Source organism: Pelophylax lessonae (genome assembly GCF_965119305.1).
Source record: "Pelophylax lessonae genome assembly, chromosome: 2".
NCBI lineage: Eukaryota > Metazoa > Chordata > Amphibia > Anura > Ranidae > Pelophylax > Pelophylax lessonae.
The window spans coordinates 116,652,731-116,669,356 of NC_138769.1; the positions used below are offsets into that span (position 1 = coordinate 116,652,731).

At 41.7% G+C, this 16,626-nt stretch overlaps 1 protein-coding gene across 1 annotated transcript in view; it reads left to right on the forward strand.

Moving 5' to 3' along the window:
- Nucleotides 1–16,626, forward strand: part of NCOR1 (nuclear receptor corepressor 1) — a 310,428-nt gene that overhangs the window by 183,454 nt on the left and 110,348 nt on the right. Inside the window, exon 17 of the mRNA XM_082245149.1 lies at nt 12,952–13,091. Coding sequence (XP_082101275.1) covers nt 12,952–13,091 — 140 coding nt within the window. The remainder of the gene's footprint in view (nt 1–12,951; nt 13,092–16,626) is intronic.

The following is a 16,626-nucleotide window of genomic DNA, read 5'->3' on the forward strand; positions in this document are numbered from 1 at the left end:
AACAGAATTCCCAGTGTTTCATGTCCTCATATAGTAGTGACACAGATGGCAGTTAAAACTGAAAGAGGTTCTAATCTTGACAGTCACAAACACTTGAAAGAAACAGTCCAAATTATGGTTACAAGGAGGGTTATAAGGTTACAGGAATGATCATGCACCTGAAAATTATGGTTATTTGCGTGATTTTTAATATTCTTTGGTTTTCCTTCGTCCTAAGAATGTCTTAAAGTGGTTGTAGATATTTGTGATTGCTGAGGTTGCTTGTGTTTAAGGTTTCCCTCCAGGGATTATGTGGTTAGCTCTCATGGAATATTGGGTGAATACATCCACAATATGTTCTTGGTGACAGGAATCATCCATGCATTCATGGTTTGGTGTTGTAGTCCATTGCTCCCATTGTGCAGTATTTTTATTCTGCATGGAATTTTTTTTCTTTTTTTTCATGGTTTCAGTTCATCCGTAACTGTAACGCAAGGTCCTTTTGGCTTGTCACAATCCTTCTTGTCGTTATCAGAAGTGACTGCCTCGTAGCATCACAGGCAGCCTTCCCCTCGAATGGCTTTTACAGAGGAAGCCTGCACATAAATGGATCACTGAGTGTGGGCTTTGTAGGATTGGAGCTCGTAATGCAAATCCAGGTCTTTCTTTTTGATGGGATTTGCTGTGTTGTGCTTTCAGCTTCTGCAGAGACTGTGGAGACCTCACGCTGGACTGAAGAAGAAATGGAAGTTGCTAAAAAAGGTAAAGATTTCAAGTTTGGTTTCCATGGTAAGACGTAGATGCTGCTGATGTAGCTGATGATTTTTTTTTTTCTTTTTTTTTTGTGTGTGTTGTTCAGTATTGTTGTGGCATTTTATTTGCTGTTAGGAATGGTTGCAATGTATGTAAAACTATAAGTGGCTGTGCGTCTGCTGAAATGTCACATGCCCAATTCTACAGTTCAAAGCTGCAAAAGGTGGGAATGACTGGGGAAGACAGTCATTGGTTAATTGCAGTTCACATGGCCACATATAGTGTTGACAGCTGTGTTTAGCTGCATTGGGGCACTGTACTCTTATGTACACTTACTGTGCTTGCTTATTTATTTATTTTTTAATTGTGTTTTCTTTCTAAAAGTGCAGCACCCCAATATATGCAGGTGTTTAATGCTGCATAACTTTTCTTTCATAATTGGATATAACCAGATCTATGTCTTAGGCTGCTACAATAAGTATTTGTGCAGTCTTAAACATTTTCTGTAATAATTTGTGTTTAAACACAAGCTAGAATCCTTTGTGAACAATCTGATTATAAAAACCTGTTGAACTTTTACTGTCTCGCATACATCAGATAATTTTTTTGAATTATCTATATTTTTAAAGTGCTTCTCGAAGGATAATGGAAAATTTCTTATCCCCACATAGGGACATTGGACACCTACTTATAACCACTGATAGTTGCATACCTTTTATGTTTTGCCTTGCTAGGGAGAATAAAATGTTACCTCTTCAGACCCCAGATCTGCTTAAATATGCATGCACCGTTCACAGAAGGGCATTTTGCTTTAATGAGTTTCGGCTTGTATTTTTCCTTGGATTGAGAACCTTCCCTGATGGGTCCTGCTGTAAGGATAGTCAAATGAACCATATTTTAATGTCAAATTTAACCAGGTAGTGCAGTCCCCTTCATTGAGAGTGTGTGCGGATTTCTTTTATTCTGTTCAGTATTGCTACCCTGAGTGTAAAAGCGTTTTTGGAAGATAATATGAACCAGGTGAAAAGCAGCATCAATCGCACACTTTTGTCGGCTTTTATGCCGGCCAAACACTGCCGCTCTGTCACTGATAATAGCACATCAAGTCTGACCATATAGCCACAAATGTTTCCCAGGAATCATTTTCCCCACACCAATATAGTTAATCACAAAATGGCTTCTGGCTCTCCACCCATCAGGAACACCCCTCTAACATGTTTCAATGATATAGGTCTAAACCATAGAGGTCACTATTGCCTCCATGATTAAGCTCTATATTGTGTAATCACTTAACTGTTTTAATTGAGTGACTTTCCTGATGGCTGGAGAGCCAGATTAAGCCATTTTGTGATAATTTGTTTGGTTTTTCACCAGTTTTTTGTGTGCGAACCTGGAAAACCTTTCTAACATTTGGAAGGTGTTAGAAAGGGAGGGTGACCTCTGTAGAAGTCTGTGCAGGCCACCCATTAGGTTATAGTTATCCATGGATACGAGATATTTGTCCTCGTCCACTGATCAACGTTAAGTTTGGAGGTCATTGTATTTTCTCTTTCGTGCATCGACGGACACAGTGCTCTATCCGTAAATCATAAATACTGGGTTATATTGACTCTTCCTGGAGGAGGACTAGGCAGAACAAAAAACACCTGGCTACGCCCATGGGCCGTCCTCCGCTTGATATATAACCCCCCTTTCTGCTCTAGGTAATTAGTTTTAATCTGTCTAGTCTGGAGTAAGGGATCGCTTGTTCTAGCAATTTTTTTTCTCTCAGGAGATCTCCCGATCAACTGCCGGGCTGGGCGATGGGCTGGATCATCTAGATCCAGTGGTTCCTACAGCCAGAAAGCGCGTGCAGACCACGGCTATGTGCTAGGTTGGCCGCGACATAGCCTCACAGACAGAGGCTGGCCTGCGAGGTAAACGTCTCGCAGGATCGCATACGACCGGCTTGGGCCTAAGTCGCAGTGGGTCCCTTGATCAACAGCTCCCTTACTTCGTTGGATAGGATTCTGTTTGGAGCTTTACCTGCACCATGTTAAGGGGTAATTACAGTCCCCCCTCTTCCCTTTTTTTGAGGTGGAGGCCGTAAACCTCCAGGGACAATCGAACCTGCTTGCAGGTTCCCTCCTCCCATCTTTAAGAAATCCCTCAGTGAGCTTGGCTTCCCCACACTCCCTTTCCCCCCAGTCTGGACCTGGAGTCTGCTGGGGATCCCAGGACAGAGGATGTAGCGGAGGCCCCTGGGATCTGCCCTGCTATCCCCTCTAGGTGAAGGTCCTGGGATAGTGTGTCCTGCTCTGGTAGTCTGGAGGGGGTCCCAGTGTAGGAGACCCCTAGATGCATGCCCTACTGTTAAGAATTGGTCTGCAGACCAAGCCTCTAAGAAAGCTCTCATTGATCTGCCCTTTTTAAGACGATCGCCTGTTTGGGGCTACCCTCGATGGCGACATTAAGGGTATCATGGGGGGGGGGGTACCTTCCGGCCATAGTCTAGGAAACGGAAGGAGCCTTGTCGCAGATGGGGGGCCCTCCATCTCAGCTCATAGAACATTCTTTTGTGCCTCTGGGAGGGAAATTGAGGCAAATGGATCTTTCAGATCTTCCTTGGAAAGCATCCTTGCTCTGGTAAGCCTAGAGCTATCTTCTCCGGACCCGCAGACCAGACCCCTTCAGCATGAAGGTCTGCCCTCACCCATTATTGGAGTGAGGGGGGGCGGCGGCGGCATCTTCACTCGTTTCCGGCCTCGAGGACTTCCTTCATGAGCGTCAAGGGGATCCACAAACGTATTCTTTGGGGATACCCAGAAAGGGGGACAAAGCTTGTCCTGTTTAGGCCAGAGTCTCCTTGTGCAGATTTAATTACTGCAAAGGTTCAGGTGATGTCTGAACTACCTAAGGTCCCCCCTGTCCAGGAAATTCATTTTCCTAAGTCTGATTCGAATTATGACTAGGGTGGTCCTTCCTCTGGACAAACCTTAGGAACCACAGGTCGTGATTCACCCACTGCTGTCACGCAGATAGTTCTCTCTCCCATTTTGCATACAGGTTCTAAATCTGGTGGTATCCACCTTCAAGACAGCTCTGTTTGCATAGTCCTACATGCAGCTCCTTCAGCGGGATTCGGCTCCACAGGAGGATACCGAGGTTCGTTGCGTGTTCACGGGTTCCTCTGGCAGAAGCCACAAGCGTCCAAGGGCCACGGTAAGGCCAGTATCATCCTCGGCTCAACCTTCTTCTGCAATTCCTCAGAGGAATCAAGGGTGAGGATCTTCCAATCAGTCTGGTTTCCATAAATGTCCCTTGGGGTCTTCCTCTCAGAGAAGACCAGTTGTCCCAAGGGCTGATCTACTATCCTGCTTTACAGTCGCTTCTTTTAATGGCTTAGCTATTGAAAGCCAGGTGCCTGAGGGATAGAGGTCTGTCTGGTTCAGTGATCCCTGCCATTGGGAAGGCAGGAAAGTCGTCTTTCAGCAAGATATACCATCGTACGTGGAAAGCGTACATTTCTTGGTGTGAGTCGATTGGCGCTCATCCTCGATCCTTTTCTGTAGCTCGGATCTTAACCTTTCTTCAGCAGGGCGTTTATCAGAGGTTGGCCTTGAGTACCATCAAAGGCCAGGTGTCTGCCCTGGCAATTTACTTTCAGCAACCCCTAGCCACGCACTTCTTAGTTTGTACCTTCATTCAGGGGGTTCGACCTATACGGTCCCTTTTGCCGCAACGGAATTTAAATTAAGTACTTTTGGTCCTCCAGAAATCTCCATTTGAGAATATTCGGGAGATTCCCTTATCCCAGAAGGTGACATTCTTAGTGGCTATTACTTCAGCCTGCAGGGTATCGAAATTGGTGGCATTATACTGTTGCAGTCCCTATTTAGTGGTCCATAGAGATAAAGTGGTTCTTCGTCCCTGTCCATCATTCCTGCCCAAAGTTGTCTCTGACTTTCATTTGAATGAGGACATCGTGTTGCCTTCCTTGTGTTCCAAGCCAGCTCATCCTAAGGAATTTACTTTGCACACCTTGGATGTGGTTCGTTCAATTCGGGTGTATCTGGCAGCTACTGAGTCCTTTCGGAGGTCAGACACGCTTTTTGTGGTTACTGACAGACCAAGAAAAGGGCTGGCCGCTTCTTCGGCTACCATCTACAGATGGATCAGTCAGATGGTGACTCAGGCCTATTCCAATAAGTTCAGGTTCCACCTTTCCCAGTCAGGGTGCATTCTTCTCCGGCGCTGACTGCTTCTTGGGCCTTTTGTCATCAGGCATCAATATCGGTGCATACCTTCACAAAATTCTAGAAGGTAGATACTTTGACATCTGTGGATGCTTCTTTTGGCTGCAAAGTTGTGCAGGCTGCTGTTTGAGGGGCTGTTACCTCTCGAGGAGTGTTTTTCTTTAAACTTTTATTTTTCAGATGGGGCTCCTGTGTCCTGGAGTTTGACGGACACGGCACTCACCCCTCTAAGTAATTATACTTCTAATACTGCTTGCTAGTAAACTGATTACCTAGAGCAGGGATTCCCAAACTACGACCCTGCAGCTGTTGCAGAACTACACGTCCCATGAGGCATTGTACAACTCTGACGTTCACATACATGACTAGGCATGATGGGATTGTAGTTTCTGAACAATTGGAGGGCCGTAGTTTGGGAATTCCTGACCTAGAGCAGAGAGGGGGGGATTATATACCAAGCTGAGGGCGGCCCATGGGTGTAGCCAGGTGTATTTGTTTTTCCCAGCCCTACTCCTGGAGGAGGAAATATAATCCAGTAGTTATGATTAATGGAGCTCTGTGTCAGTCAGTGAACTCGGAGAAATAGATTTTAAGGTAAGTACAAAAATCTCATTTCTCTGGGCTTTCTTTCAGTGGTGTCTATACAAAGCATAGGGTTCTCCAAAATTGTTGTGGTAGTTGCATCTTCCGTCTTCCATCTGCCATCTCATGTCTAAAGGTAGCTGTAAATTAGAGCTGTGGCTAGGCTGTCAACAATAAAATTATATTATTTTTTTTGTGTAATATCTTTTTATTGAGCATGAGCAAAGCGAAATAAGTATAACCATGGGTTACAGTGTGCCACATTTGAACAGTACATAGTGTGTACAAGGAGGGTATAAGGAAAGTATAACAGTGATCTAGCACAGTAAAAGAATTGAAGTATAATCATATTTAGAGGTCTAGAGTTCGCTAGGACCAGCAGCATCAAATAAGAAAATTAGAGAAAGTAAGAAGCTGAGTGTTACCTGGGTTCCAGTTAGGAAATGAAGGGTAGCACGTGAGGCACAGTATGTGATGAAATGAATCACATATATAGAGTAATAAATATTTATTATTATTTATATTTATATTATTTATTATTATTCTTAATAAGCAGTAAATCTCTAAATCAAGAGCCCACGACTTTACTGCTTTTCAAGGGAATGTTCAGGATAACTTGCTCCCCAGTGCTTGCAGCTACATAGATCAGTGAGGGCTTTTTCTTTTAAGTTCATACATTGATTGATAAGCATATGTTTAAATATTTAAATGTCCATAGCCTGGCCACAGTAATAAAAGGTGTACACCAACATAACAGAACTGTTGGACATCCATGAGCCATCTTCCCTCAGGCATCTTTTGCCATCTGACATGTCTGTAAACACATACAATCGCATCTGGAGACTATGTTTACCTGGGGGGGGGGGGGCGCCATTCTGCAGACTTCTGAAGCATGTTGATATCAGGGGTCCAGTCTCTAACCCCCTTCTTTCCCAACTACCTTAAGCTCTTGACTGCATGTTCCACAAATATTAACTGCCCATACTCCAATCCTTGGGGTGTCCTTATTTGATTTTGTGCTCTCAAGTTTAACCTCCAGCATCCTCTACAAGTGAATTTGGTTTTGCTTCTTGACTAAAAATACACATCTGTGTCCACTCGGACAAGAAAAGAACATGTGGGGCAAATTTTCCATAATCCAAGAAACCCTTTTATTGCAATCAATTTTTTAAAAGTATTTGCATTTTAACAGAGGTATAAAAAAAGCATGGTAACTATAGGATTCTAGCTTCCATATTGCTTGGAATTTTGGTACTTCAGATAAGCTTGCTTTTTTTACATGCATTTAGTGTTGGACAGTTCCCAATTTTCTTTTGGGAGAAAAATACATGGACTAATGTTGCCAGCATGCAAGTTTTGTTCCCAAATGTTTGTGTTTTTTATACAAGTTCTACATTCTGGACATTTACCTGGAGATGAGCAAGTTAGTCTGGATCATAGTTGATATATCAAATCTTGATTCATCAATATTGTTAACGTATCTTTAATCAAGCATACAAATTTAACCAAATCGGTTAATCGTTAAATATCCATTATTGAGCGCAAATGAATTTGCTCATCTCTGTGTTTATTTGCAGACAGCACTTTATTATCAATAAATGTTATAATTAAAAATTTTAACATACATATCAGTGTGTGCATGCTTGTCTGTACTTGTAAGGATTTTGATGTAAACTGTCAGTTTAGATCCATCGGAGCTGCCATTGCAGTGTCATGTGGATGGTGTAAGCTGTGTGACTGTCATCCTTCTCTTTGCTGCTCCACTGACCAGCATGCAGCAAACGAAGTGTCAGAACACCTAACATGCTTGTCGGGTGTAATGACTTGCCAAGTAATTAAGCAAGGATAAGAATAACAGTCTCCTATTTGCATCTTAAAAATATCCACCAGCAATGGAATCTTGCATATTTCTAAAGGAAAAGTTTCCTTTTAAGGCTTATTATTCTCTCTATTGTGCGAGACACCTGGGTCAAAGATGACCTGACGCTTTAACACAGAACTACCAAGGTGATAAAGCACGTCCTAACTGGGTGGCTTTCAGTATGAATAAAGTGTACTGAAAATGGTTTATGAAGGACTTTGCGTATACCACAGATTGAAATGTGTACAACACCATTAGCACTAATGACATCAGTTTCTTCTGCTTTAGAAAATTGTGAATGGAATTTTAAAGATTTTAGTCTAATTGGTATTTTGACTTTTTTTTCGGGGCGAAAATGCCTGCGTGGGTGAAATTACCGCAGTAAGCAGCTCTGACCTCCATAGAGAAGGTAAAAAGTCTTTACCTGGAATGACTCGAATAATCCTCTGCTAATGCAGCCACACAGTGTGATTATCAGAGCGGTGGAGTTTCTTGTAGTGCTTGACATAGCTCTAGTTCATTTCAGGTGAGCAGAACAGGAAGGAAAGAGAACTGACAGCCTGTTTGTAACATTCAGAAGCCTTGTCTCCTCAATGACAACAAAGCTCAGGGGATTGTTTTCACTAAGATAGAAAAATGAAAATGATGTCCGATGCATTAGCTCTTATAAGTTTCTAAAAAAAAAAAAAAAAAATGTTCGTTCTGCCTTTCAATCTTTATATTAACGGAAGGTATTGAAGTATTGCCTAAATCCTAGGCTTTTCTGATATCTTTCATCTTGTTGTCTTTGGATACCTCAAACATTTACAGTATATTAAGACGACCCCACCTTCAGAATTTTTGCTTTCAGAGGTAAAGTCTGATCACCAGACTACATCTGGTACGCTTACTATTTCAGGCTTACTACTGCTGGCAAGCCTTCGATAGATGGATTCATGCAGTGACCAATCTTGGCAACTTTTTTTCATCCCTGTACAGTTTGGAAGTTCACTCTTGCTTGGTAAGATTTGGTCATAATGGTGTTTTGCCAAATTTCTTGTAGATTAGTTCTTCCATGCTGGTCTGGGAAATGGAGAGTCTTGACAACTTAATACTGGACTCCAGCTTTTGATACACTTTACATACTTGCAAAGCTTTCTCTGATTGGCTGAATCAGAGAGGCAACCTTATGATGTCACGTCTGACTCGCCAATCAGAGAAAGCTTTATTCATTGCTAGAATTCTTTGCTTTCTCTGAAAGGCTGAGCTCCAATCAGACTCTCTTGTGTTGCGGGTATGAGACAGGAAGTCTTGGCTCAAACCCAGGACACAGTGCAGTAGGCTGTATGTAGTCTCAGCTACACACCGTTTATAGGGCACATCTAGTGGTATCACAAGTTGGTGAAGGACATAGTTTGTTTGGGCCAGCTTGGCCCATAACGTGAGCATAAGCTGGAGTTCAGATTTAAAGAACAAGTTTGCCTTTTGAAATAGGTTACCTATTCCCATATTGAGGGTGGAGCATTTAACACACTATGGCAGCCACCCAATATCCCCCTTGGTGTGACAGCAGGCAGGGGATATTCTCCCCACACCCGTTGTCACAATTCAAATGCAGCTTGGGCTTGCAGGACCATGCTCCTGTGAGGAATGCAGCTTCTGTTTAAACTTTATAGAATACATTGGCTGGCATCTGGAGATTTGTCCATCAACATTGCTTAGCTTGGTTGGGGGAATCCATGGATTTCTCTTGTTCAGATAGCTGCGCTAAACAAGAGAAATGTTTACATGTATGGCCATAATGATCAAGTATGTTGTCCTAAATTGCACAAAAATATTTTCTCTTTATCTTAGTAGAGGCCGCTCTCTGTGGATGGGAAAATGGAAATAGCTGAGCCACACATAGCCACGGTACTTATGTTGTGATAGTCTGCCTACAAGTGACTTATCTGTGTTGATAGAGGTCACTCCTACGTAGATGGAATAGAAATAGCTGAATTAAAACTCTTACTGGCAACAATCCAAAGCAACTGTGCAATGAACGGAACTGAATTTTTAGGTCACAGTTGCCTTCATCAGTAGGGTGTCTTCTGGATCTCCAGGCTGCTGTTTATGGATAGCCAGTGCTTATGGCAGCTGAAGACATGGCCTGACATGATCTTTTTACACCATTACATAGTGTCTGGTTGGGGCTATAAATAGATTAAATCGTTCCTCAGAAGACATTATCCAACCTACCATGCAATAAAAATAGACTGCTCTAATAATGGCAAAGTGTAATTAGGTGCTGAGAACCCTGTGCTGGTATATTTTTGGGCCAATAGAAGCTTACAAAATAGCATTTTGTTAACCCTAGGTGTTGGGAGTTCGCTAATATCATAAAGGGTTCAGCCTCCAGTACATATTCAACAGCAGCCTGTGTGAACAGTAATACAGAGTGAAACCTGTTTTGCAGAATAAAGCAGTTTTGCTGAATTGCCACCCTCCACAGTTGTGCTATGACTTGGAACTGACGCAGGGCTGAACCTTGGACTTAAGCCCAATGACTTATGTTAATATCAATACTAACCCTAATCACTCCACACCACCACTTGAAATCTTCCATTTGAACTGCAGTTTTAAGTCTCAACACATTTTAAACTGGCACTGGGTGAGGAGGCTTGTGCATGTCCAATGGGATTTGGGGATCTGCTTCTAAGCTGCCAGTTCTGCTACAGATTGTTCTATAAGAATGTTGATCACAGTGCTTTTGCAGTGTTTGGAAATGGCAGTGATGCCATCTCTGATGTAATCAGGATTTCCTGTAAGCCAACTGGGAGCAGGTGGGAGGCTGAATTCCATCCCATCCTTTAGGTTTGCACAGTTATATGGGCTCCTTCTTTGTATTGAAACTGCTTAGTCTGATTTTGGTGCTCATTTTGCGCTTCCCAAATCATGCATAGAAGGTACAGCAAGTGGGAGCACACCTCATTTCTTGGCTAGATGATACCCAGCATTATCTAATTCCTTCATCCCCCAGATGACCTATTCCCTGGGTTGCCTTATTCATATATTGAATTTCAAGTCCTTCAAATATGGAGGCTCAGCATATGGAGGCCCCCCCCCCCCCGCCTTTAACTTCAACTTAATAAAAGATTCAATCATCTGGTATGTTGTGAAAACCAAGTTTTGAGTCCAGTTCCTCAATCTAGTTTTCTAATGTCACTCAACTGACACCCACCCATGAAGAGATTTTGTTATTTGCATAGCTACTTCCAAGAGCCAGCACACTGCTTGCATCAAGGCTGAAAGCTCTTTGAGAGTAGTTATGTGGTAGAGTGCTTTCATGTTTTCGGAAGCTATGTACAGCCCCTGCATTTCCTAAAGAAGAACAAAGACCTAGTGATGACATCAATCAGGTATGTCATGAAAATGAAAAGGTTTTCTTTAAAAATAGTTATTAGGATGAAGTGGTGAGAGAAACCAGGGAAAGCAAAAATTAAATAGGTTAAACTTCAGCTTCATGAACAAGTAGGTTATAGAATTTGTCAGCGTTCTTTCCTGTTCTTTTTGGAATGTAATTACATAAGATACATAAGATACACAATTTAAAAAAAATAAATAAAAATGTAGGAAACTGGATTTTTTTTTTTTAACCATATATTCCGGATAAAACTTTTCAAATGCAAGCATGTTTCAAAATGCAGGCATGTTACCTAGTTAAAGCCTTCTTAGTCCAAATAGTTACAGATGCAACAAATATTTGGTTTGGAATTGGCACCTCTCCAAAATCTCAAAGGCTTTAAAGGTGTGTTCACACCAGCTTTTGTGATGTGCGGTCCGGCCAGATCAGCACAGTGCTGATGCAGTGATCTTGGCACGTTTCACAATTGAATTTTTATCCTAATTTGCTGCGGAGCAAGCCAGTGGATTACCTCGGATTGTGCTGGAAAAAGTACTGCAGACGGTACATTTTTTGTTCACTATACACCATCTCAACGCAATGGTGAGAACCATGCAGATGAGGAGACAAAGCATTTTTTGCCTCATCATATGCTGGAATAGAGGCCCAGTGCAGTCCTACTGCATTTGGTGTGAAGGTACCCAGAGTCTCAAACTGTTGAGGGGCTTTTCCACATCTCTCATATCCTCTACTCTTAGGGCCATATTAGAGCATATACTTTTGATCTAATTGATTGATCGATCAGTACAAAAGTTAATCCTTTCTTCTAATAGATTTACTTTTAAATCTGCTACAACATTCATACTTTACTAACTTGTGTACTCTACTAACTCTATTGTTAACTGCCTCTTTTACCTAGTTGAGGCATATGGGTAAGGGAGTGTAAAGGCAGGCAGATCTCTCAACGAGAACACTGAATCTTGCATCCTACAGTTTTTCTCCCCAACTTAGCTGATGTTCTTATGTATGGTGAAGGGCTTGCTGTATTTTATTTATTTTTTCCTATTCTGAACAATCAGATATTCAAATACCTCAGACTCCCCTATACTCGCTATGGGGCATTAACCTTCAGAGATAACCTCTGCAAAGTTTTTGCGATCATTTTTCAAATTGGTTGCAATGTTTGCAAATGTCTGGGTGTTTGTATTCTTTTGAAGAAGTATCACACTCCGCTCCTGTTTATCCTGAAGCTACATCTATCATATTGTATCACAAAAAAGCTTTTCGCTTGGCCCCATACAGTTCTAATGGTGCTCTACAAGCTTTATTAAATGTAAATGGTTGAAGTTAACCTATTCCATTGATACAAATAAACATAGTCATTAATTGCCAGCACTTGGGCTATGATATACAAGTTCAGTTGATGGGCATGTTTAATTTGTCCAAGTGAAGCTGTAGGTGGTGCAGGACAAGATAACCCAGTTCTTTTGGCATGCATTGGTTTCAGAACTAAACAGTTGCAGTTTTTTTTTATGTGTACTTGCCTGCATGGTACAACCTGATTTGGAAAGTACTGTATCATGTAAAATGTAATAACAGGAGTTGGTTGGTCTTCCTCAAATTATATTTAGTGGGAATAGGTAAGTCTGGGTTACCACACGCCCCGAAGGACCTTTTTCAGAGGAAGACCATATTAAGTGGTCTTTTTTTTTTTTTTTTTTTTAATTTATTATTTCTGAAAAACTGTAGCTCTGAGGTTGTTTGTAATGCAAAGACAAGTATGCTTGTAGGTTATAAGCATGCTTGTCATCTTGTATCTCATTCTGAAGATGGATTTTCGTAAGCCTCTGACTGCCATCTACTGCCTATACGTAGTGTAAAGCTGCTGCACAACCACAAGACATTTTATTGTGATGTTTCAACCCAGAAGATCGACAGTCAGGAAGATATTAATCATTTTTTTTTCTTCTAGCTAATTAGCTTTCCTTAGCCAGGTAAACATTTAACTTTGTTCCGAGTTGATCTTCATTGTTCTAAATTTTCAGTATGTCTTAATTTAGTATTAAATGGGTTAATCGTTTTGCCTTGTGGTTGCTGGATTTTGCGCTCTACTGTTTTTCAAAGAATGCTTGTTTCCTTTAATTCATTCCGACCCCGTTGGTCTGTTTGTGTTTTGGCAGGCTTGGTGGAACACGGACGTAACTGGGGAGCCATCGCCAAGATGGTAGGAACGAAGAGTGAAGCTCAATGTAAAAACTTCTACTTCAATTACAAAAGGAGGCACAATCTGGACAACTTGTTGCAGCAGCACAAACATAAAGTGAGTATTGCTGTAAAGAACCAGTTAGACTTGTTAACCTTTTTTACCTGATTTTTATATGTTTACATGTTAACCCAGATATGATTCTTTAAAAAAAAAAAACCCCTACATAACTTTAATATACGTGAACACTGAAACTTTCCAAGATGTTGTAAAATGTATTTGCAGGGATCTTTTTTACAGTAGCATTAAGAATTAGAGGTGCACCAAAATGAAAATTTTGGTACTGAAAATTCAGGATACACTTGGCCGAAACCGAAAATTACCGTTTTTAAAAAGACAATACATATTTATATAGAATTGTATAATATTGACTTTTTAATTCATATCATGAATTTAAAGTGTTACTACACCCTGAACCTGCATTCACTATATCTGGTCTCTCACATTACACAGAACATGGAAAATAAATTTTCTCTGTCGCTCATTGACAGACGCAGTCCTCTTTGATTAATATCAAATTGGGTTATACTGCCCTCTACAGGAGTAGGACACTAGGCAGAAGAAAACGTTCTGGCCACACCCTAGGGGCAGTCCCAGAGGGTATATCCTCTCACTTCCTGCTACAGGATGTCAGTTTTTTTCTGTCTAGTCACATGGAAGTCTTAAATCGCGTGGTGTGAATCCCCCGGGCTGCCTCTACGTCCCTACTCGGTGGCCATAAGATTGGCTTTTCTGCAAAGGGGAGTTGAGCAGAAACTGTCCTTGAGCACGATCAAGGGTCAGGTTTTAGCATTAGCAATCTTCTTTCAGAAGCCTTTGGCTACACATTCCTTGATGCGGAGTTTCATCCAGGGGGTGCGGCACCTGGCTCCGCCGGAGCGCGCGCTCTTACCGCCCTGGGATCTTAATTTAGGTGTTGCCGGTTCTTCAGAAACCTCCCTTTGAAAATATTAGGGAGATTCCCTTGCTATCCCAGAAGATGGCCTTTTTGGTGGCTATCACTTCTGCACGCAGGGTGTCAGAACTGGCCACATTGTCCTGTCGTTCGCCCATATCTGGTGGTACATAAGGATAAGGTGGTTCTTCGTCCGAATCCATCCTTCCTTCCTAAAGTGGTTTCAGAGTTTCATCTGAATGAGAATATGGTGTTCCCTTCCCTGTGTCCTAAGCCCAGCCATCCTTGGGAGTTTGCATTACACTCCTTGGGTGTGGTTCGGGCAATCAGGGTACACTTGACTACTACGAACTCGCTTCGTAAGACGGATTCACTTTTTGTGATCACGGATGGCCCTAGAAAGGGGTTGCCGGTTTCTGCCGCGACCATCTCTAGATGGATCAGACAGACGGTGGTATAGGCTTATTCTATTTAAGGGTTGGGATCTCCCGTTCCCTGTTAAGGCGCACTCTACTCGGGCGCTTAGTGCTTCCTGGGCCTTCCGCCATCAGGCGTCAGTGGTTCAGGTTTTCAAGGCGACTACTTGGTCGTCGGTTCATACCTTTACAAAATAGTATAAGGTTGATGTGCTGGCATCGACGGATGCCTCTTGGCCGCAAGGTTCCTGCAGGCCGCTGTTTGAGGAGACTGTTGGTCTACCTCGAGGGTTTGTTGGGTTTTTCACTTAGGTCTCATCTTTTTGCTCGATGAGTCCTTGATGCTTCTGGTTGGCTCCGGTTGGGCCTTCTGGATTTTGATTCTTGTTATCCCACCCCTCATTTGTGGCACTGCTTTGGGACGTCCCAATTTGATATTAATCAAAGAGGACTGCGTCTGTCAATGAGCGACAGAGAAAATGGATTTTTGTAAAATCTTACCGTAAAATCCTTTTCTCTTAAGCTCATTGACAGACTCAGTACCCGCCCCTCTATTTTTGAGTTGGGTTGGGTTAAATTCTCTGACACTGCTTTGTGACATAACTGACATCCTGTAGCAGGAAGTGAGAGGATATACCCTCTGGGACTGCCCCTAGGGTGTGGCCAGAACATTTTCTTCTGCCTAGTGTCCTACTCCTGTAGAGGGCAGTATAACCCAATTTGATATTAATCAAAGAGGACTGCGTCTGTCAATGAGCTTAAGAGAAAAGGATTTTACGGTAAGATTTTACAAAAATCCATTTATTTTAGTTAATATAAACAAACACCTTTTCTCATCAGCAGTATATAGCAGCCTTGTGACTTGTATCAATTCCTAGTAAAGCTTGTAGGAGGAGTTTTCATTCCCCCCTGATCCTCTGTCTAAACATGTCTGGACAGTGCTGAAAAAAAAAAAAAAAACTCTCGCAATACACACCAAACTGAGCATGTGCACCCTGTCCCCTGGCTCTGTAAATATCAGGTTATTTTTTGGAGACAGTGAAAGGAGGAGGATCAGAGAGACACGATCAAAAGCCTTTATACACAATGCAAAGGATTAACCCCTTAGGTTCCACAGTGAGTATAACAAGCATGCTTTAGTGCATATAAAGACTGAATTAATATGAATTTGTCAACCGTTATCGGCACATTTAGAGCAAGAAAAGCTCAAGAAAAATGCATCCCTTTTAAATTCTATGTGTTTCTTCACACTGGTCCGTTGCACTTCCGTTGCAGTGTTAAAAAAATTTGCTTGCTGCATTTGGTCAGTTAAAAAAAAAAAGCATCTCCCCATTGAAATGGTTTGAAAATGCAGCAAGAACGCATCAGTAACACACCAATGTTACGTTTTTGATGTAGTTTTGAGTCACGACCTATGAAAACACACCACAAGTACAGTAAAATAGCGACAAAATCAATCACATTTGTGGAGCCGTTATTGGCACCTTCTTTATTGGCACAATGCCTAACACATAATTTTTGGCTATGTTTCGGCAGCCATGGTGAATCTCTATTAAGAATCAATAAATGTACAGCAAATGTTGCTTGAAAATTTCAACCTCCTTTTTATGATGCCTTGTATGCTAACTGAAATTTTAAATCTGGCTAACCGTGGAAATTCTTGAAATATCAGCTAGCCTTTGGAGCTGTAGAGCGTTATGAAAAAAGGGTACATCTTTTTATGAATCTGACTCTGATTTGGAGAGAGCAATCACCGCATCTTATCCATCTGACTTGTTTTGGAAGAGGTTACCTGGGAGAGTACATGCTAACCGTGCTCAAACTGAAGTGGGGAGGGAGATAATACAGGAACCTGTACAGGATTATAACTGCTGATTTTTCTGTTGACCTGCTCAATAGTCTGGGAGGTTCAGGTGGAATCACAAGAATGGATGAGCAAAATTGCAAATTTGTTTGTAACGATTTTAAGATTTTGACTTTGTAGTCCTTTGCCTAGAAATCTTCTATAAATGTCCGCTCAGTTCACACAACGCTAAGGATCTTTACTTTCAACTATGTGATGGTTATTTTTATATCTCATTAGATCCTTTTAGGAAAAGAATCCTTGTCCTGTTGGTTTAGCTGTCATTTTCAAAGTCCTGTAAACGTCCCCAGAATCCTTTAGTTGCAACTCCTCCTTACGATTATGTTTGTAAGAAGTTTAATCCTGTTTTCACCCTCAACACAAATGGTTACTGCAGTAAAATAAGACATTTTGAGCAACCTTGGCAGGGTGGCAAAA